This window comes from Cryptomeria japonica, chromosome 9, assembly GCF_030272615.1.
Source record: "Cryptomeria japonica chromosome 9, Sugi_1.0, whole genome shotgun sequence".
Taxonomy (NCBI): domain Eukaryota; kingdom Viridiplantae; phylum Streptophyta; class Pinopsida; order Cupressales; family Cupressaceae; genus Cryptomeria; species Cryptomeria japonica.
In genome coordinates this window covers 393141598-393164910 of record NC_081413.1, presented here as the reverse complement: position 1 = coordinate 393164910, position 23313 = coordinate 393141598, and the positions used below count along the sequence as shown (strand labels likewise).

General features: G+C 35.9%; 1 protein-coding gene across 2 annotated transcripts; it reads right to left on the bottom strand.

Annotated features, from left to right (window-relative positions):
• Positions 1–4375: 4375 nt before the first annotated feature.
• LOC131072973 (uncharacterized) lies at positions 4376–22957 on the bottom strand. 2 transcript variants are annotated; one of them, XM_058009301.2, is made up of 3 exons: positions 22428–22957; positions 6503–7361; positions 4376–6002 (listed from the first exon to the last, which is right to left on the bottom strand). In XM_058009301.2, the coding sequence occupies exons 1-3, from the start codon at positions 22509–22511 to the stop codon at positions 4708–4710; spliced, it is 2238 nt and encodes a 745-aa protein (XP_057865284.2). In that variant the 5' UTR covers positions 22512–22957; the 3' UTR covers positions 4376–4707. The 2 variants fall into 2 exon arrangements, with proteins under 2 accessions (XP_057865284.2, XP_057865277.2); XM_058009294.2 differs by having other exon boundaries at positions 6503–7364; positions 22428–22956.
• Positions 22958–23313: the final 356 nt, after the last annotated feature.

The following is a 23313-nucleotide window of genomic DNA, read 5'->3' as shown; positions in this document are numbered from 1 at the left end:
TAGTTTGATATTACACAACAATGATGCATGAAAAAGTGGTTTGTTTTTTATTAAAGGGTAAATCAATTTTCAAGGACTCCTAAAACCAATTACATCAAACTATTGGCAAAAAAGTAGTTGTTCAACATCAAAACAACTAACAATTATAACATAAAGTAATAGGTTTTGAAAGGGCCTAAATTCTTTTACAAGGGTAATGCAACGCCCACCAAATAAAATTGTTCCACAAGACAACTACAACCAAGCTATCATTGTAAAATAGTACACCCAACCTAAACTACATTTGATACCATCCTTACAATATGCATGCCCCTAATGTAGAGATGGGATTCCAAAGTGATTTAAGAAGACATCTCTTCCTCTCTAACAATCATCCATGCCACACCATTTTCTAACTCCTCCAAATGTGGAAAGGGGAGCAAGTCCTCAACTATCAGCTCATCTAGATTCAATCACATGATGAGAAAGTGTCTAAATAGGGATGTTGTATGCTACACAAAATCTACAAATTAAGCAAGAGGAAGAGCAAGACTATCCCCACAACCTAAAAACTAGGAAATAGGTACAAATGCAAGAGATGCTTGAAGTAAGTTAGAAGTCCTAGGGGACACCATCTCAAGGTGAGCCTTCAAGATCTAATTCCAATCCACCAATAGCGACTCAAGACAAAGAAACTCATCAACTAGAGAGTTCGAAACAACAAAAACATCCATAGTCAAATTATCGAGGGTATTTCACCACCATATAGTTAAGCCCACATCATGAAAATTTGGTTTTAATTTGGTTTTTTAATGATATGCATCAATTGTATCTAAAAGGTTCATATATCATTGTGTCTTGCATCAATTCAACAATATAGTAAAGCTTCTATTGATTATTTGCAGAAAATGTTCAATTATGTTACACTTATGCATGTATGACAACAAAATGCAACCAAATACAAATTGATTGTGACCATGTATAATTGTCAAAGGGCTATAAGATGCATCGGCTATGAAATGATTGCATTAGAGCTCCATAATATATAGATTATTTTGTTGTTTGTTATATTGTCAATGCTCTATAAACCTCTCGAATTAAAATATTTTGTAATTTAGTATTATACATATCTAGTGTATTTTTTACTAATGAATACTCACATCGACTATATATATTCAATCAAGAATAGACTATTGCAATATATTATGTATATAGTGAAAACTTATATGGATACAGCGAATATTAATAAATTAGTGTTATTATTAACCTTTTTCATTTGATGAGCCTTTCGTGTTGGGAAAAAAAAAAAGTTGAATATAACAACTAATTACTTTGAAATCTTTGGAAGGTGTCTATTCAATTGAGCATTACTTGTACCATATAGATATATAACAAAGAAATTTTTTATCCATACTATTTATAGTATGACATAAACAAAATTTATGTAATCCCCAATGGAACATAATAGTATGTATACAAGGATTAATTATATGCTTATGTTTGGGACCCTCGTAAGATTGGCATCTTAAAAAAATGTCTCTGTTTAGCTTAATAAAATTCAAAACTCCTCCGTAAAATATGATTATGATCTATGTAAACCTTTAAATGGTGAAGCATGAAATATAATTATATGATATTTATGTTGAATATATTTTTATTATTAACATGTGCAAAATCGATATGCATACACCATCCATACAATATCCACATACATAAATACATATTTATATTCATCCATATACATGCATACATTCATAGATATTCATGCATACATCCATAGAAACATATACATACACCCATCTGTATATTAGTAAAAGACTACTATATCAATTGTGCAATACAATAAACTGGTTGAGAAAAAAAAGGAAGTAAATATAGTTTGTATCTATTACGGAATTAAATATAAAAACCTAATGGTTAGAGGGGAAATAATACCCTTCCTATTGTGTTTTGCAAATAAAACAACACATTTCAAGTAGCAATTTTTAAATTGCAGTTTAACCGCTCCAGCTGTTTGCCATATACTTGCGTGTGTATATTGCATGAACTGTGAAAACAAATGGGCGCCACAAACAAGAACTGTTAAACCTATTTCATAGTTTTATAATCATATTTTATTTCAGCCATTTTACAGCCACTTGCTACAATTACAGGTGTATTCTAAGAACATGCTCGATGTAAGCTCACACGCCATCCTGTTGTCACCTTTTCCATGCTCACTCTCAAAACTCCAACATTAAGTTATTTGGGTAGTCAACCATATTGACAAAGCTCAAAAATTAGACGATGGTTTGAACAGTGATGCACAAACCTTGACCAAAGTACACCTATTAACTAGTGCCATTACCTCCGATGACACAGACATTTGGGAACCACTGCCCAATCAGGTAAAAGATTTACCCTGAAATCACCCTATACTCCCTGCTGGGCCAGATAAACAATACTTCATGTAGATCTGAGTCATGTCACAAACATTAGTGGAGAAGATAGGCCTTGCAATAAGGAAATGGAAGGTCCTTTTGAGGTTGATGCTTGGTGTCTTGTGCACTGAACTGTAGAGTAGGCTACGGGCCTGGCACTGTACAAAATGGCTCCTTGTCAAAGAACAAAAATTGCCTATTGGGCATTTAATGGCACCCCGAGGTATTGGGCAACGTCTATCCAGCACCCAGACTGTACTATTGATATGTTTAACAATTGATTGAAAAACAAAAATTCGTTATATTTTAATTTATAATTAATTAAAAAATATGATCAATGGTACAGTCTGGGTGCTGCGTAGACAATTCACAATTCACAATTCGCTTTGATGATTGATGCCTTAATTGGACTTAGTGTATTTTTCATTCATGGAAGTGCTTCTTGGTTCTTAGACTTGTTTGATATGCGTATTTCATCTGGCAAAGTTTTAGTCCATGCTAGTTCCGTTAAGTGTACGTGCTTAGCTATCAGACATTCTTGCTGTTCGCGTGGCATCAGTTCTTTGATTATTCCATTAGTTTCTTATTGTGTCATTTTTTGTTGTCGTCAAAAATTAGACCTGTGGCTATGTGTATATGTTTCAGCTAACTCATGTTCTTGTTCTCTTGCGGAGAGAGATTGTCATATTATGGACTTTTTGGAGTTCCACAACCTGCCCTCCGTAAGTTAAGGCCACACTTACTCGTGCACAAACAGTATAGACTTCTCCACTGCAAAACAGCAGCCACCTCAGTCCCAGTGGAAGCAATTTATATGGAAGACTTCACAGGACATGAACAGTTCATTAGCTCAGAAAAGCAGCACGCTGGATACAAGCTTTCTCATCTGCAATACTATTTTTTGGACGTACATATTTATGCTCACCTGTGGTGATCATGTTCGGAGCAAATTTTATCAGCTTTACGGCTTAACAGTTAATCTTTATTGCTCTATTTATAGCCTAGCTTGTCGGATTGTTTCTGATCTCGAGACGTCCTATGCAGCTACTTTAAAGCAGTTTTTCGTGGCTTTCTTTTGAAGAATTTATTCATTATTAATTTGTTCTTTTTGGCTGATAAAAAGAAAGTAGAAACCACACTGTTTTTGGTTAGGATAAATAGGGAGCACACTTAGACTCCCCGCATTGTACATTGTGTACAGGTGTTTGCTAGCTACGCAGGCTGCCTGTTTTAACTCTTTTTATTTAATCCACAAGTGAATAAACCATACTATAGAAAGATCTTTGGTTTACGTAACCCATCTAATTGCTAAATTTTTTAGTAAAACCCTTTGCCAAGCTCTCCCAATTTGAAGGATATACGATTAGGTGATTGAAGTTGTTGCACCCCTAATTCTGTCATCTGAATTGCTCACAATTAATATCGTTTCTGTATGGCCAGGTTTCTATACCATACTGACGATCATTAACTATTCGTCTCATAACCAAAAATGATAATCAAGTATAATAAAAGCACAATTTAACCAATTGTCTGTTTGCTTCTTCAAACTGACGCGTGCAGTAGCGGGAAAGACCATTTCCTCTCAGACAATATATATTCTCATTTTTTTTCTACAAATTACTAAGGAAATACGTAATCAAATTACTAACAAACAAGAAAATGCCAAAAAGCAGATACATGAATACCGAGAATGGAAGCACCCCCATATTAGTTGATTACTGATGTCAAAAATACCATTGACAGGAAGCACAATCTGAGTAGATGCAGCTAAAGCATTAATCTAAAAGGAAACCCAACAAGCATAATTTTTTAACTTTTACTTGTAAGCATACTAAAATCAATCTGAGATTGGAAATTAAAATGACATACATGTATGTTTACAATATTACAGTCACATATATAGTACACCTCGAAAAAATTGTGGTACATTCTAATCTAGACCCACCTTGTCGTAGGATACTTTGCGAGTCAAAATGTAGAGGAGAAAAAATGTGATCAGTATTCAAAGAATTGTTAATGTCTGTACAATGTAATTTGAAAGGGCATTTAAACTTTGAAGTTAAAGATTGATATGCACCCGGTCCCCAAAACCATGCTCCAGCAAATTTACAAGATTATATAATATCTAAGAGTGCTTTTGGATTCATATAAGATTATATGGATATCTAACATATCAGAGTTAAATATTCTACTGAATAATGTGGTAAGGTCACGAGAAAGATCGGCAGAAATCATTCAAGCTTGTATTGAATTGGAAGGAAAACCCAACCACAAAATTGATTTCGATAGGATCTGGATGATAGTAATCTCAGAATGGAGTAACGTAAGGCAACGCATATGTATTGCTGGGTTGCAAGACCAGTAACCGATCCCATACATTTGATGCATGATCAAACTTTTCTGTAGCCTTGGGTTTTCGGCCATTACTCAGAAAGAGCCAAGCTTGATCATCCAAATCAGAGCAACCTGGCTTTGGTGGTAAACAGTGAAAATATTTTACATCCAGGATGTGTTCATCTGCCCTGCTTCCTGAAGAAACAACATCAACAGCTTCAGTAGTACCATGTGAAGGCCCAATAAAATGTGAAGTTGTCTTGCAATCTGCCCTGTTCCCTGAAGGAATAACATCAACAGCTTCAGAAGTACCATGTGAAGGCCCAATAAAATGTGACTTCGTCTTGCAATCTGCCCTGCTCCCTGAAGGAACAACATCAACAGCTTCAGTAGTACCATGTGAATGCCCAATAAAATGAGAAGTTGTCTTGCAATCTGCCCCACCATTCCTTTCACAATCCTTCCCAGAAAATGATCGAAAGCAACTTGTACTAGTAACACACTTTTGTAGAGTAGCAGTGCTTGCCTCCTGGACTCTACTCCCGGGTTTGCATTCAACACCAACTCCATTTGCCTCTTGCCCTATTCTCCCACTATCAAATAGAACCTTCTCAGGAAATGCAGTTTGAGGGCACTTAATGGATCGTTTGTCCTTGATAGAAAATGACAGATGACTACTTGTACTAGCAGCACACTTCTCAAGAGCAGCATTGCTGGCAAACTGGATCCTACTCTCAGGTAAGCATTCAACAGCACAATCTTTTGAATCTTGCAATTTATTCCCACCATCAGAATGAACCTCCTCAGCACATGCAGCTTGAGGACACTTATTGAACTGCTTGTCCTTGCCAGAAAAAATTGGATGACAACTTGTACTTGCGATACATTCCTCAAAAGACGCATTGCTTGCCTCTTCAAGTCTAGTCTTAAGTATGCATTCCACGGGACTATTTTTAACTTCTTGCGCTACTTTACCAGTATTAAAGGAAAGCTCCTTGGTAAATGTAGTTCGAAGGCTCTTAAGAGACCGCTTATCCCTCCCAGATAATGATGGATGGAAACTTGTACTATCAACACTTTTCCCAAGAGCATGGTTGCTTGCGTTCTGAACATGACTCATAGATATGCATTCAACAAGAAGAGTTTTCGCCTCTTGTGCTGTTCTCCCAATATCAGAGCAAACCTCCTTTGCAAATGTAGTTTGTAAGTGCTTAGTAGACCATTTGTCCTTGTCCGTAAGCACAGGCAAATGGACCCAAGGCTGATTTCCTTATTTCATATTGTCAAAGCACAGAAAAGCACCATCGTTAATGAATTGCATATGGTGAAAGAGAAAATTCTTGACTGAATCTCCTTTTGACAATATTGTTTCTGGATTGCACTGTGTAAATTCTTTCATCATCAATGTTTTGGATCAAACAACATGATCCATTCTTTCATCATCAATGTTTTGGATCAAACAACATGATCCATCATCAGGATGAAAGCACACTATGCTTTCATCCTGATGATGGATCATGTTGTTTGATCGGAAACGTCGATGATGAAAAATTTTACACAGTACAATCCAGAAACAAATATTGTCAACATTATGGACTGTGGAAATCACATGACTTTAATTGAATCTCCTTTTGCCAGTTTAGAAGATTGGCTAATGGACAAGACATCTTACACTCTACTTCAGATAAGCGAGTCAAATAAAGAAATGGGATCTAGCCATGAAGACCATGGTTACAAAAGAAGAAGAAAACAACAAATAAATAACTCACCATGTGAAGAAGAGTTTGTGTTGATCTCATTCCTCTTCCTCACGATGCCATTATTATCATCCCTATCTGTGAGAAATTTCTGGTTGTCCAATAGATCGATTTTGTCACATTTACCATTGCATGGTCTCTCTCTCTCAACAAATTTAATAGAGAGTGCCTCTCTTTTCTTGGGAATCTCCTGCACATTTCCGTTATGTAAAGAAGACTCCGTGTCAATCTCCTTACCCTTCCTCACTTTGCCATTACTCTTACCCCCATCCTTGCCAGTTTTCTGGTCCTTTTCCATGCCATTACCACCTATTTTACAATTGTGTAGTCTTGATTCTTCCCTCTCTGATAGATCAATCTTGACATACTTCCCATTTCCTAGTCTCTCCCTATCAACAAATTTTATCCCAACGGTCTCTCTTTTATTAAAGCTATCCTCTGCATCCCCAAGACCAACAAAAAAGTTTGTGTCCATCTCCTTCCTCTTCCTCACATTGCGATCGCTATTGTCCCTATCCTTGTCCAGTTTTTGTTCCCCTCCCATGCCATTTTCTCTTATCTCATCATTTATTTGTCTTGATACTTCACTGTGTGCTATGTCGACTTTGTTACAACTCCCTGTACCTGGTCTTTCTCTCTCAATAAATTTAAACGACACCTTCTCTCTCCTTGTGGGGCTATCATGTGCGAGACCAACTCTCTTAATATCCTCAAATTCATGTTCTCCGTGCCTACTTTTTTTCTTATCCTTTTTGTGCTTGCGATGCTTGTGCTTCTTATCCTTCTTTTCTATCAAGCTATTAACTTGGTCTTCATCCTTTCTCTCTTCTTTTTTGTTCTCTTTCTTCTCCTTTTTGTGCTTGCGCTTAATCTTCTACACGCAACAGTACAAAAACATTGTCAACAATTCTGATTCAGAGACATGATACAAGATATATTTATTTTTTTACAAAATAAATTCATAAATCCAATCAGAAGCACATAAAATGGCAATAGAACTATAAAATAGCATGCAGGAGAATGCATATAGCAAAGGATGCCATACTCACATAACAATCTAACCAGATATAATATGGATAAGAAAACTTCACAAGCAGTTGCTTATTGGTATCTTGATCATCCATACATAACTATTAAAAAAGTAATGATGTTCAAAAATTATGAACATATGTTCAAATAAGCAAGAAACAATCATTGTCTAAATAATAGAAGACTAGCACAAACCAGGGCAGCACAAGGGTGAATCAATGGAGGACCCACGGGATTTTTTTTGAAAAAAATTAAAAGAAAAGAAAACGAAACCTAACTATCCCTAAAAGCGCATTTTTTGAAGAATTAGGGGCTTGGTTAAAAGCGGTCAAAATTACTAAAAATGGCATATACAATGAAGATCCCAGTGGCCTCAAAAACCTTAATTTGGGCTTGGTTAAAAGTGGTAAAATTATAAAAGATGGCCTTTATGGCCTCAAAAGCATTAGTTCGGGTGCTGCATGCAGACCCTGGAAGTGGTGCTGCCCCTTTACCCCACTTGTGGCTGCTGCCCACAAACAGCTGCTCTGATTTAGAAAGTAAAATGAAGAAATTGTTATGGGCCGCACCAGATGAAAAAGCAGCATTTTGCCCCCCTCTGTGTGTGATCGCACATGTGTACGTGTGTATGCACACATGCATGTACAAGCATATTGTACATGCCAAACCCATCCATACTGAACATGGAGGCAAAATTTGCAAAACTGTCAAACCCAAATCTCAAACCAGCAACAAAGGTTTTTATGGTGTAGTTGATAGAAAGCTATGTAGAAATTTTATGTCGTGAGCAAGGGTCAAATGAAAAAACATCAAGCACTCATCGAATGAGAGTACAATGGAAGCAAGACACACACATGTTAATAATGCCAAAACTGATATTCTTCATTAATTCTGAAAAAATTGATTACATCAAATAGGAAAACTTACATCAACCTTTATGCTTGTTCCAATAACAGAGACACTCTTTCTCTGAACTCTACTCTCAACTATAACAGCAATACTCACTCTACATATATCATGACTTAAGGACTCTGATGACTATTTCCTTGCAAGCTTCAACCTCATTGGGCTTGGCTTTCCAAAGGCAAGTTCTAAAGCCCTCATCTTACATTTGGACTAGTCTGTTACAGCAGGAAAGAAAATGACTCGGGAGATGAAACAAATCATCTTCATGTTGTTATAATCAGAAAACCATTCACTATAACTGGGAAAACTTGATTTGGTGAAACCCATCATGGAAGGCACTAGGAACACCACCACATACATCTACAATCAACTTTGGCTACCTTGTGTGAGTGGGTTGGTTTGAAACTAATTTCCTCACCTTGCAAAGCATTTGTAGTAAGATGATATATTTGTAACAGATGTATGTGAGCCAAAAGCATGGTTGGTCTTTTCATATTCAAAGAAAGCTGATGGAGAGAGTCACAAAAACACGTTTTGATAATGACTTTGTGAAGATAGCTGCAATGATAAGGTAACTTCAAATGTTAAATTAGGTTCTAAATTGTATACTTTAATTTCACAATTCTGAATTCTAATTAAATAGATTGTTAGTTTTTTAAAATTTTATTTTCAATTGTAGTTTTAACTTGTTTGTAGGTATTGCAGCATTTTAAAAGGATTTTGTACTTATTGAATAGAAAGCAAAATGCAATAGATTATATTTATAGGGCCTTGGATGGAATCACAGGGGCAATCCAAAACTGTTGCAAAGGGACAAAGCGAAATTTAAACTCATTTGATACATCATCGATCAAAGGTGGAACAATCAACACCACCAACTCATTCATACGATGGAGTACCACCTCAACCCCTAAATTTCTTTTCAAATGACTTCAAAGATATTGATGGGGAAATCATGGAGGGCCTCTCAACACACAATGAGAGGTTGATGCCTAGGGTCAAGATCAAAAACCCAATTATTTATTGAGTTACAAATGTATAGTCAACCTAAAAAGAAATCATGGAGGGCCTCTCAACACACAATGAGAGGATGATGCCTAAGGTTGAGATCAAAAACCTAATTGTTTGAGTTACAAACGTATAGTCAACCTCAAGGGGGGCTCTTTTTGTTGCCACTACCTATCCAAGGGAGATCCACCCAAGTAACAACTGACAAATAATCTCAAACTTCTTCACTTTGTTTTAACTTTGAACTTTCAATCTTTGTTGTGTACAATTATTGCTTACTTACAAACTTATAAATGCCTTCTTTGCAAATGCTTGGAGGAAGATTGGGGCAAAAAATCCAAAATCTTCAAAAGTTAAGCCTTCAAAATCTTGTCTCAACCTTATAGCACTTTTGGATGTCAACACAACTAGAGCTTGTCTAAGGCCATTCAAGGCAAAAAGGGCAACAAAATTGACATATAAGTCCCTGAATGACCTCATCTTCATACAATCCAACCTTCACCTTCACACAACAAGTGCTGCTGAGTAGCGAAGTTCCTGCCGAAGAGTGCAAGAATGGTTTTGTGTTTGTTTTGTTTTGTTGATGACAAACTTGTAACATCGCAGTTGTGCACGGTATCATGGCAGAAATAGAAAGCTTAAGCAGCAACTTGGCATAAACTTTATACAATTCTTCTAATGTGCATCGATTGAAGATGCCGATAGTAGGTGCTTATTGCTTTTCTCAATTGGTTGGCTGCATCAAGCTTAAGTTGTGGAAATTAACAGGAATAAGCATTGATAAATTTCCATTCTGTGTCTGTATTTAGTCATTTCCTTTTAAAGAAACCGTTCAATGTTAAATATCCATCTCATCCAGAATATTGAAACTTCTTCTAAAGAAAACCTAAATATTGATCCAACATTTTTAGACATAGCAACGGACTCTGTCAAGAATCATTGTGAAGTTGCACAGAGCATGTAAGTTTTATATTTTAATCTCTTTAAGAGTACATATTTCCAAGCAGGCGTTTCAGTAGATAGAGCCTACAGTGATCTCTTTTCTCCAGTAGAACGGTCAAATCCATTTGATACAGCTTGTATTATTAAAAAATTACTTGGCTCAGTGACTCCCATGTCAGGTAAGAGATGAAAGTAAAGTAATGTTTTGAAGATTTATATCTGCTAAATGCTTTAACTGGAGCAGCTGATATATATATATATATAGATAGATAGATAGATAGAGAGAGAGAGAGAGAGAGAGAGAGAGAGAAGAGATGAAACAAGTATTTCCAAACATTTTTACAATATTCTGATAGCAAAGTTGCTTTTTAGTTATAATTGTAGGCTCTGCAATTTTAAGATTTGTCTGCTTTGTAGTTTCTAAATTTTGAAACTGATAGAGACTGCTTTTTAATTAGGAGAAGGTCTCAACAGAAACAGCAGACACTCCACCACAAAGACCACCAGCTGAAGGAATTCAGGGGGCAGATGAAACAAATATGAACATAAGCTTTTATGATATTCTGATATCAAAGCTGCATTACAGTTGTAATTGTCAACGACCAACACAAACACAACCAGCTGTAGGAATTCAGGACGTAGTTTGAACAAGTATGTCCATACGTTTCTACAATATTCTAATATCAAAGTTGCTTTATAATTATAATTTTTATCTCTGCAATTCAGACTATTTTTTTTAATAACAAAGAAAAGTGGCAAGCAAGGAAAACAAATATCAATGTTAAGTGATTATTAAAAAAGACAAATTACAAATTTGTAAATATGCATTCAAAATGATTATTTTGCCCACCAAAATATCTTGCATTCATCTAAATACTTGGCTTCATTGTTAAAAATGCCATTCACAGAGCTATTGTTGACTGTCTTTTAACATTCACAACTACAATATTTGTTCCTAGGATTGCCCACATATGTTCCTCCCGGAAGTGGTAGAACTATGTAGCTGGGATTCTCACTCGTTCCTGGGAGCAATGCACCAGGGGTGATACAGAGATGGATGCAAATGCAGAGACAGGGGTGGACAGAAATAGCAGCAAGGACTGGAGCAGCATCAGAGGCGGTAGAGACTGCAGAGTCAGAAAATTGGCAGAACTAAATTGCAGCCATCATTAATTTTAGACCTGGAAATTTACGTATTCTCTTGCATCGGGGGATAATTCTCTGCTGCCATAAACACAGGCCAATAATATTCCACCAAATTTCTGCGCATGTTTCAAACTCTAATCTTCATTAACTATGTTAGCAATGATTTCAACTGATTTCTGACTGGCTGAGAAAAAATGTTTTAATCACTAGATAAAGTAAGAGCCCTCCGCTATAATTTCATGGCAGAAACTAAAAAGCTTGAAGACACAATTGTTCTCGAGCCAATCGACTTGGATGACATCTAATTCATGTGCTAGATTGTCGATTTTGAGACGAAAGAATAAAAATTGCAGCAAAAGCAATAGATGTTGGATCGAATAACTACATGGCAAATGATAATATTGAACTTCAAAATTGTAAATTCTTGTAACATGCATGGATATATAATTATTTATGGACATTGATGATAATACATAACATATTTATCGATTGTTGCATCACAAGTTGACGCTATATTGTACTCTTTTTGTATTCAAATCCAGTAAAAAACACTTCCCCAATGTTTTACAGAAAACTCATTTGATGCGTTGTGTAATTATATATTTTACATGAAATTGTGTTTTGAGGAATTTCAGCACTTTTTCTAATTTGCCAGGTTTTGTCAAATCACCAAGTTTTTAAACTATGATCGAAGGCCTTGCAAAATAAATAGATAGCAGAAAACTAAACTTAAGAACAACACAAACACAAGAAACTTATCCTGGGAAAACCCTCCACCTGAAAATGAATACAATTATTGATAGTTTCAGATTACTATCAATCATGACAAAGAAGTCAAACGATACATCTCATATACATTCTATAAGACTTCATGAAGTCTGAAAACTCTGAACACAGAAAACATATAATATTACTGTTCTAACAGAATCCATACACATCACTCTTGACTTGCTACAAGACAAAAATGATAAGCCAGCAATATGATCATCAATCTGCAGAAGAAGAAGAAGCTTGACGAAAATAGAAGAGCGAACTATATGATGAATCGGATAGCATGTGAAAAAGACTCCACGATGGTAGAGGAAAAGTCACCGACAGCCACCATAACATTTAGATATACAATGAAGAATTTCGAAAGGAAAATGGAAGCCATCGAAGCGGTACAAGATAGATAAAGGTAACGGAAGCCACCAAGATGAAGACAAAATAATAATATAGAAGATTGCAATATGAAATAAATGAGAGACGTCGGAGAGGAAATAGATATGCTCGGGTAATACTCCAAACCAATAGAGCATCTCTCAAACATGAAAAATATATGAATATGAACACAGCATCAACCTGGGAACATAAAGTATAGAACAAGACCAAAGATAGCATGAATCTTAGATCTCTATCGCAGCTATAACTTCACTCCATCTTAGCAAGAGAGAGATCTTCATTTCGTCATCTCATGATAGATACATACAGCTGCAATCAAAGAAAGTCAACAGAGTATCATCACAGATTTTATTCAATAAAAATTGTTATCCAGCATAACAATATTCACCATAGCTACTCCTAGAGGGTGAATGAAAACAGAAATAAAAAAAAACATAAAGTCATGCACATGACTTCCACCACAGCTACTCCCAAAGGGTGGAACAAGGGATTTCACCTCGAACTTCTCTCGCAGAGAAGAACTCGTTAATAAGGCATTTCACCTTGAACTTCTCTCCCAGAGAAGAACTCGTTAGCAATAAGCAAAAAATCAATGGAGTTGAGACTCAGCAAGAGCTTCATTCTCCACAATGCCAAGCTTATCTTGGAAGTAACAAAACTTCACTCTTGAAAGCGGCTTGGTGAGAATGTCTACTATTTGCTCTTTTGTGCAAATGTACTTGAGCTCAACTGCTTTCCTTTGAACCATATCTCTCAAGTAATGATATTTTATTTCCACATGGTTGGTTCTATCATGAAAAACTGGATTAACCAAAAGCTTCACACAGCTTTGATTATCATAAAGAATCACTGTAGGTTCCAAGGGCTGCCCAAACAATCCTACAAGCAATTTGTGAATCCACACAGTTTCTCTTGCAGCCACACAAGCTGCAACATATTCTGCTTCAGTTGTACTCTGAGCAACACAAGATTGTTTCCTGCTGCACCAGGAAATCATGGTTGAACCTACGCTGAAACAACATCCTGAAGTGCTCTTCCTGTCAGGCACACAACCTGACCAATCTGAATTAGAGAACGCCTGTAAGTTCAACTCTACACATGAGGAATATTTTAAACCATATCCCCTTGTACCACGAACATATCTCAGTATGTGTTTGGCTGCCACAAGGTGAATCTGTCTTGGTTCACACATGAACTGACTTGAAGTGTTAACAGCACAACATATATCAGGCTTTGTGTTAACCAAATACATTAAAGAACCAATTAATTGTCGATACATAGTAGGATCTACTAAATCTGAAGTAGTTGCAACCTCATGTAACTTTTTCAGATTTGTTTCCATAGGAGTCACCATAGATTTACATTCTAACATACCAAACCTCTTCAAAATATCAACACATATTTACCTTGACTCAATATAATTCCATTTGAACTTTGCAATACCTCAAGTCCAAAAAAATAATGCAACAAACCAAGATCTTTCATTTCAAATTCTGAAGCTAACTCCTCCTTGCATTTGACAATGAGATCATCATTACCAATTAGAAATTAATCATCAACATATAGCACTAAAATCAGCACTTTGTCATTACATACCTTGAAGTATAAATTTGGATCAGCATCATTCTTTAGGAAGCCCGAGCTCAAAAGATAGTGATCTATCCTCTCATACCAAGCACAAGCCGCTTGTTTAAGGAAGCCATATAAGGCCTTTTTCAGCCTGCATACATGTGAGTTTCTATCATGAATAACAAAACCCTTTGGCTGCTCAATATAAACCTCCTCTTCAATTATACCATTCAAGAAGGTTGTTTTCACATCCATTTGATGAAGCTTCCAACCCTTAACAGCTGCAACAGCTTTGATGGTCCTGATAGAAATGTATCATGCTACAGGTGCAAAGGTTTCTTCGTAATCTATGCCTTCCTTTTGTGAAAAACCTCTAGCTACAAATCTGGCCTTGTACATTTCTATACTCCCATCACCTGCGTGTTTGATTTTGAACAACCACTTAGAAGAAACCACTTATTTGTTTTTAGGCCTTGGAACAATCTCACATACATCATTTTTCATAATAGATTGATATTCCTCCATCATAGCATCCTTCCACACTTGCTGATTTAAAGCCTCTTCAACACTGGAAGGCTCGGATGCTATAATGTGACTCATCAAGGATACATAACCAGCAAACTTATGAGGCCTCTTACTTTCCCTGAAAGTACCACGAGGGGCTGCATATTTTTCAGCCTCTTCCATAGTGTGCCTAGCCCACAAAATTCTTTTCTTATGAGCTGAACTATTACTAGGACCTGTTGTTGTAACTATAGAGTCAACTGAATCAATTGGATCAGCTGAATCAGCAGGATCTTCTAAATCAATATACTCCCTCTGAATGTCTTAAGATAGATTTGGATCGGCTATATCTATATCTTGAGGATGCTCAAAATCTTCATCAGATTCCAAGTTAGACTCTTTGGATTTCTTGCAAGCTACATCTTCATCAAAAGAAACATCCCTCCTGATTTCAATCTGTTTTTGACCTGGAATGTAGATTCTATATGCTTTTGAAGATTCACTATAGCCAACAAAGATGCCTTTCTTGCCTAAAGGTTCTAATTTAGTTCTTTTCTCTTTTGGAACATGAATATAAACAGGGCATCCAAAGATTTTGAAATAACTAACATCTAGTTTGACACCTATAAAAGCTTCTTCTGGACTCAAGTTGTCTAGAATCTGATGAGGACTACAATTCTAAATGTGAATTGTTGTCCTGCAAGCCTCGGCCCAAAGAAATGTTTGAAGACTTTGGTCATGAATCATAGCCTTCGCTGCCTCAACAATTGTCCTATTCTTTCTTTTAGCCACACCGTTTTGTTGAGGATTATAAGGGCATGTTCCCATGCTGTTGCTTAGCTTATTTTGGTTAGCAGCAGCTGCTCAACTTTTTGAGGAGTAATTTGTGGAGCAAGTGGACCCATGGAAAGTAAAGTTGCTGCTTACTTTTATGCAATCTTCTTAAATTATTTTTGTAAATGAAATTATTAGAAATATTTTTGCAAATAAAATTTGTAGGCAAAATTGTAGGGCAATAAAAAAGGAGAGGAAAAAAATATGGCAAAGCCACATGTCAGTTTTTTTAGTTTTTTCAATAAGCAGCCATTGCTTATTTCTAGCCCCCCCTTTTTTTCAAAGCTTATTTTCATTTTTTAAGCAGTTGTTGCTCCACCAAAATAGGGGAAGATTCCAATTTATCATTTTTTGCTAATTAAAATTTTGCATGGGAACACTATGGTTGCTTAAATTTAAGCAGAAAATGTTCATAAGCAACCGCATGGGGACATGGGGTAAGGGACACAAAACTCCCTCTTAATCCCAGCTTCAACACAAAAGTTGTGAAAAACACCAAAAACATATTCTCCTCCATTATCAGATCTAAGAACTTTTCTTTTCTTGTTAGATAAATTTTCAACTAGAGCTTTGAACTTTTTAAATCTAGACAGCACTTCATCAGACTCTTTAGACTTAAGAAAGTAAATCCAACACTTCCGTGAAAAATCATCAATGAAGGTGACATAATACCAAAAACCTAAGTTACCAATTCGAGTACGGATACGGATTCGCGGATTCAGCAAAAAAAAAAAAATCTTGGGTACGAGTACGTCCGTACACATATTTTTTAATTATATATATATATATATACATGCCATATATAATATATATGTTCAAACATCAAAATTATATATATTCAAACATACAAATATGAAACATACAATGTAACTTTCCCATACAATGATACATAAATGATAACAGATAAATGATACATAGCTGTTTTTTAATTGTTTTTTTGACTTTTATGATCCGTGGGCCCTGTTTTTGGGAACCCACGGACCTTGGTTCTCTCGGATCTGCCTGGGTTCTCCATGGGTTCCACCCAGGTCCTACCCAGGTGGTTGGGTTCTCTATGAGTCCTGCCATGCAAGACCCAGGTGGAACCCAAGGAGAACCAAGCTCAGACCAGGACCGGGCAAGAACCAAGACCCGGACCCAGCCTTTTTCCCCAAGAACTGATATCTCAACCAAAAACCACTAAGTGAAGCAACTGACATAGGTCCACATAAATCAGAATGAATTAATTCTAGAATAGCCTTTGCCCTACTTTCACTACTGTGAAAGGTACTCTTAATGTTCTTACCTAAAGCACACCCCTTGCAAAGACCAATGACAACCTTCTCCATTGAAGACAAAGTTCTGAAATTGAAATGACCCAAATCTTTTATGCCACAACTCACTAGAACTTGAAGAATCATGAGCTAAGACTTGAATGAGATGAGTTGAAAGTTTGTAAAGACTATCATGACGAACACCAATAACACAAGTTGATTGAATACTTGAGTTCTTCTTCCAAGCAAGTACTTTTCCATCAACAAAAGCAACATGATAACCTTTGTCCTCTAATGCTGAAATAGAAATCAGAGTCCTCTTAATACCAAGAACAAACAGTACATCACTTAAATGAAGAGGAATACCAAAGTCCAACTGAAAAGAAGTAGAACCGGTACCCTTCACAGAATAGCAAGCATCATTACCAATGATAACTTGAAGATGAGAGTCTTTTTCTTTCAAGTTTGAAAGATGCTCACAATAACCAGTGATATGATGAGATGCTCCACTATCTATCAACCACGTATCACTGTTAGTAGGAACATTACTAGAAAGTGCAGAAATAAACAATAATCCCTCAAAATTTTCACTTGACTCTCTTTGAGGAGAAGGATTCTCAACATTTGCAGCAACTGCTTGAGGCTTTGACCTCGATACACAATCTTTGGAAAAGTGACCAAATTTGTCACATCTGAAGCACTGAATTCTAGAAAGGTCCTTCCTCTTTTTCTTGGCATCACGGACAGACTCAAAATTCTTATCTCTAAATCTTTTGAGGTTACCTTTCTTTCCTTTCCCCTTAGATGTGTGAGCAGCTAGCACATGATCATCTTCATGATGAGATTTGCGACTATTGCCTCTAGCTTCTTGTCTGCATTATTCCTGAAGGCAATCTGCTCTCAATCTATCAAACTTAGGAAGTTCATCTCTTCCACTAATTCCTTGAATGAAGGATTCCCAAGAGTTGGGAAGTCCATTCATAGCTAGCATCACCAAGTCTTTATCAACAAAAGTATCTCCAATTGCACTAAGCTGATCTTTTAACTTTGAAATTTTCATGAAATAAGAAGCAACAGATTCTCCTCTAGCCATTTTCACATGCCGCAGTTGACGCCTCAGGGCTAGAGCTCTGCTAGTGTTGTTGGATTCATAAAGATTCTTTAGGGTCTGAAACATTTCCTTAGTTGAATCCAACTTAGAGATGATAGGAACCAAATGATCCTTAACAAAATCAATCAGAATTTTCTTAGCCATGGTCCTATTCTTTCTCCATTGAACTTTCTCTGCATCAACAGAAGGTTCTTCTACATCTTTCGAGACATAGTCAAGGAGATCATTCTCTTCTAGAGTAATCAGAATTCTAAATTTCCAAGAAGAGAAATTTGATGACCCATCTAGTATATATTCTACTTTCAATCCGTTTACCATTATGAATAACTTAGGCAAACAAAAGAAAGAAATAAAGAACTGAAAGATACTGGTTCTGGATCAATCTTCTAAACCCGCTTTGATACCATGTTAAATTTGAACCAGAATAAATAGATCGCAGAAAACTAAACCCTCCACCTGAGCGTGAAAAACCCAACCCACTCAAATGAATTTTATTATATCTTTGAAAATGAATACAATTATTGATAGTTTCAGGTTACTATCAATCACAACCTTCAAATTAATCATGACAAAGAAGTCAAACGATACATCTCATATACATTCTATAAGACTTCATGAAGTCTGAAAACTCTGAACACAGAAAACATATAATATTACTGTTCTGACAGAATCCATACACATCACTCTTGACTTGCTACCAGACAAAAATGATAAGCCAGCAATTTGATTATCAATCTGCAGAAGAAGAAGAAGCTTGACGAAAATAGAAGAGCAAACTATATGATGAATCGGATAGCATGTGAAAAAGACTCCACGATGGTAGAGGAAAAGTCACCGACAGCCACATAGTGATAGATATCTCACCGACAGCCACCATAGCATTTAGATATACAATGAAGAATTTCAAAAGGAAAACAGAAGCCATTGAAGCGGTACAAGATAGATAAAGGTAACGGAAGCCACCAAGACGAAGACAAAATAATAATATAGAAGATTGCGATATGAAATAAATGAAAGACGTCGGAGAGGAAATAGATATGCTCAAGTAATACTCCGAACCAACAGAGCATCTCTCGAACATGAAAAATATATGAAAACAAACACAGCATCAACTTGGGAACATAAAGTATAGAAGAAGACCAGAGATAGCATGAATCTTAGATCTCTATCGCAGCTATAACTTCAACAGTTCACGAGCCAATCGACTTGGATAGACAAGATTGTTGATTTTGAGACGCAAGAATAAAAATTGCAGCAAAAGCAATAGATGTTGGATTGAATAACTACATGGCAAATGATAATATTGAACTTCAAAATTGTAAATTCTTGCAACATCCATGGATATATAATTATTTATCGACATTGATGATAATACATAACATATTTATCGATTGTTGCATCACAAGTTGATGCTATATTGTACTCTTTTTGTATTCAAATCCAGTAAAAAACACTTCCCCGATGTTTTACAGAAAACTCATTTGATGCGTTGTGTAATTATATATTTTACATGAAATTGTGTTTCGAGGAATTTCAGCACTTTTCTAATTTGCCAGGTTTTGTCAAATCGCCAAGTTTTTAAACTATGATCAAAGGCCTTGCAAAATTACCGGTTGCATATCTACCAAAAGTAGGAAACTACAGTTAATTTATTCATTAGGAGAATCACACAGCCCACTCTCAAAACTCAGTTTACTTCTTCCCTGTTTCAAATTCCTTGTAAATATTACACAGCTCTTACACTCTTTGAGTGTTATTGTAATGACACTGCATATCTACCAAAAGTAGGAAACTACAGTTAATTTATTCATTAGGGGAATCACACAGCCCAACTCTCAAAACTCAGTTTACTTCTTCCCTGTTTCAAATTCCTTGTCAATACAGCTCTTACACTCTTTGAGTGTTATCGTAATGACACTGGAGTGTGACACTGGATAGTACGAATGCCCTGGCAGATGAGTCAAATCTATAATAGCTTTAGCCAATCCACTTTTCTTTTCTGATCAAATTCTGTGATTTTTTTCCTCTTCAAACATGCAAAATCTAGCTAAAAGCCTATTTATTACCAAGGAACCAAAACATTCTCAGAATCCAATTGGACATGCAATCTATAACCAAGCATGATTCTCCATCTTCCTTCTTTCCACTTCAACTAGTAAACGGGCTTCGTAAATCATCTCCCTAAAGGCTTATCTTTTCTTTACCATAAACTTTAACACCTCAAAATGTTCAAATAAGAGAATATAGTTATCAAAATCAAAATCAAAGGGCAGAATATTGTTAAACTATAAATACAAACAGCTTTAACAAATACATATAACGACACTCCCAAATAATTTCATAATGTCCAATTATGGTCCGTATGGATTGCAAAAGGCAAAGAAAGGAGGCAACAACTAGAAAATCATTAGACAAAGAGTAGCAAAAGTTAAGTGGTCCCTGGAGAGGGCTTCAGGATCCATTTTATAAAATGGGAAGCCTTACGAGATGAGGAAAAAGCTGCTCCATGGTAAATCAGAATCTCACCCTCAAAAATAGGAGCTTCTAGTCCTTAGGTGAGGCTGCAAGTTTCCCCACCAGCTCAGGCAATTTTTCCACGCATCCTCAATTGCTAAGAAAATATTTGACCTAATTTCTTTTTAAAATAACGGTTGCTAAAAAATCATAAGACTACCAATTTACTAAAATTTCTTAGCATAAAATTTTGAGTTTGCTGTTGCTAAAAAATCATGACCATCAAATTCCTAAAATTTCTTGGCATAAAATTTTAAGTTTGCTGTTGCTAAAACAATCATGAGACCAATTTCCTAAGATTTCTTAACATAAAATTTTGAGTTTGCTGTTGCTAAAAAAATCATGAGACCATCAATTTCCTAAAATTTCTTAACATTAAACTTTGAGTTTGCTGTTGCTAAAAAACAATCATGAGATCACCAATTTCCTAAAATTTCGTAACTTACAATTTTAAGTTTGCCTTCTAAAATCCATAAGACCCACCCAATTGTTTTAAGAATACCCCTCCATGGTACTGCTACCTAAGCCAACTATTTTTAGAGAATGACTGTATATAAATACAGATAAGACCCAAAAAAATATATACACATGAAAACCCTATGTACCAAAAAATCTAAAAAATGTCTTTTCCTTTTCAAGACACAAGAAAGAAGTGGGAAACAATAGAATATGGGAACGATCTTTACCCAGCTCCCTTTTCTTTTGTGCTGATTTGAGCAAACAAACAGGTAGGCAGCAACAAAAGTGAACAATAATGATATAAACCCTATTAAGTCAGTGTCAACTGCATTAGTTTGTTCGGTCATAGTTCTTACACAGGCTTGTATTTTAAGAAATTTCTATGTACAATTTGTAGCCTAGTAAAAAAATGTTAGGCGCTCATGTTTGACATTACAGGATTTCCATATGTTTGACATTACAAATTTTCTATATGTTTGACATTACAGATTTTCCATATTTCATGAGGCAGGATAATTCGATAGCAATAGATCTGTAAATTAAAAAAACATTAGCAATTCACTTGCACAGCTCAAATACACATTAGAAACAGCTACACGAGCAACCAGTTGACACCCAATTAGTTCAGTATGCCCCAACAACACAGCCCTTACAGGTCCAAAGTACTGATAAACTTTCATTAAATTTTGCCGTCGCTTTACCTCTAAAACATTATAATTTTGTGAACTCCAGAAATACAAGGGCACAGTATATTTCAGAAGCTTCGATATCGTTCATATGCATTTGGGGATGTAAATTTGAACTAATTCTGTAAAACTAGTGGACTCAAAAACCTGGATAGGAACAACTAAGGAAACGCTCAAATTACCCTTATGCTAACTAGGGCAGTGGTAGAAAAAAAGAGCTTGAGACTTTGTTCTTTTATCAATTTCTTTCCGGGCACCAGTAAGGATTCAATAACAACGATAATAACCAAAAAGATTCACCCAAAACCTGTCACAGATAGGGTACTAATATAGGTATTATTCCATCATATGCCAACATGCCAAAAATCTACAACTGTGTTGTCAGATATTACTCAATGCACTTCCCAACCAGCTTAAAAACCCTCATTCAAAAGTGCTGGATTGGCCTTTGGCGTCATAAACTTTATAACCCTGTAACTAAAATTACACATAAAGAGCAAATATGAATCCGTGTCTGCCTAATCAATGCAAGCATTGCAGAAATATCTAAAAGATTTCGAGGACAGACACACAAAGGTCAAAATCACTGGATTAAGATAGCCAGACCTTCAACTCCAAACCCTATCCTTAATCAGGCTCACAGGCATTAAACCCATCCAACATGGATCACCCGAATCCCATTATTATGGGCAGGAAAACATTGATTGTGAGAATAAAAATATTGTTAATACATCATGAGGTTCCGAACGAGTGATTGGGGTTAGGATAAGTGAACATCGAAAGAGAAGCCATAGAAGGTGAAGTAGGGCACAAACCTTGTGGACATGCCCTAGCTCCCCATTACTTGACTTCTTTTCATTTTCATATCCAGGAGGCGGGAACGGGAAGCACCGAGACATTGAATCTCGACTATAGCCGGTATATGTTCGATTTCGTGAAATTGGTGTTGCTTTTCAGTTGTTCAATTCCTTCTCACCAAATACTTACGTGAATCTGCTGGGCCAGTTGATCAAAACGGCATGAACAGAGGCTTACTTGGGCCAATGAGCCTCCGCTAAAACATTTCAACAAAAAAATGCATAGCTGGGTTGAGGAAATTAGATCACGGTTTTGTTCGTGTTTCTATGTTTTGGGAGAAACGAGAGCTACTGAGAATAAGATCAAGCAAAAACGTGCTATTACATATGCCCAGATTGAAGTTGGATCAAATTTGGCAAGTGGCGTGGTCGAAAGACAAGCCGATGCCCTGAAGCACGACGCAGAGAAACTCAAGGAAGGGTTAGCATAGCTCCCCGCGCTCTCTCTTCTCTCAAACATCTATTTTTCACCCTACTTTTGATTATATGGTAATTTGCGTGTGAGGGTTTTAGAGGACTTCTTTTATGTTAATAAAGAAATAATTCCGACTTGTGCATGGACAAAAAGTGCATTGATGTTCATTCCTTAATTTTTATTAATTCAATTAATTTAGGAATTATTTTCGTGAATATTTTATTTTTATTTTATTTTAGACATTTTAAATGTGTATTGAAAAATAAAAGTTGAAACAAATATTGGAATAAAGGAAAGAAATTTTATTTTTTTCTAGCTATTTCATAAAAGAAAGATTTCAAAATATTTTTTTGTAATGAAAGAATTGAATGGGAAGATTTCAACTATTCAAATTCTAACAAAAAATATACTAGCATATATATCTTTAAT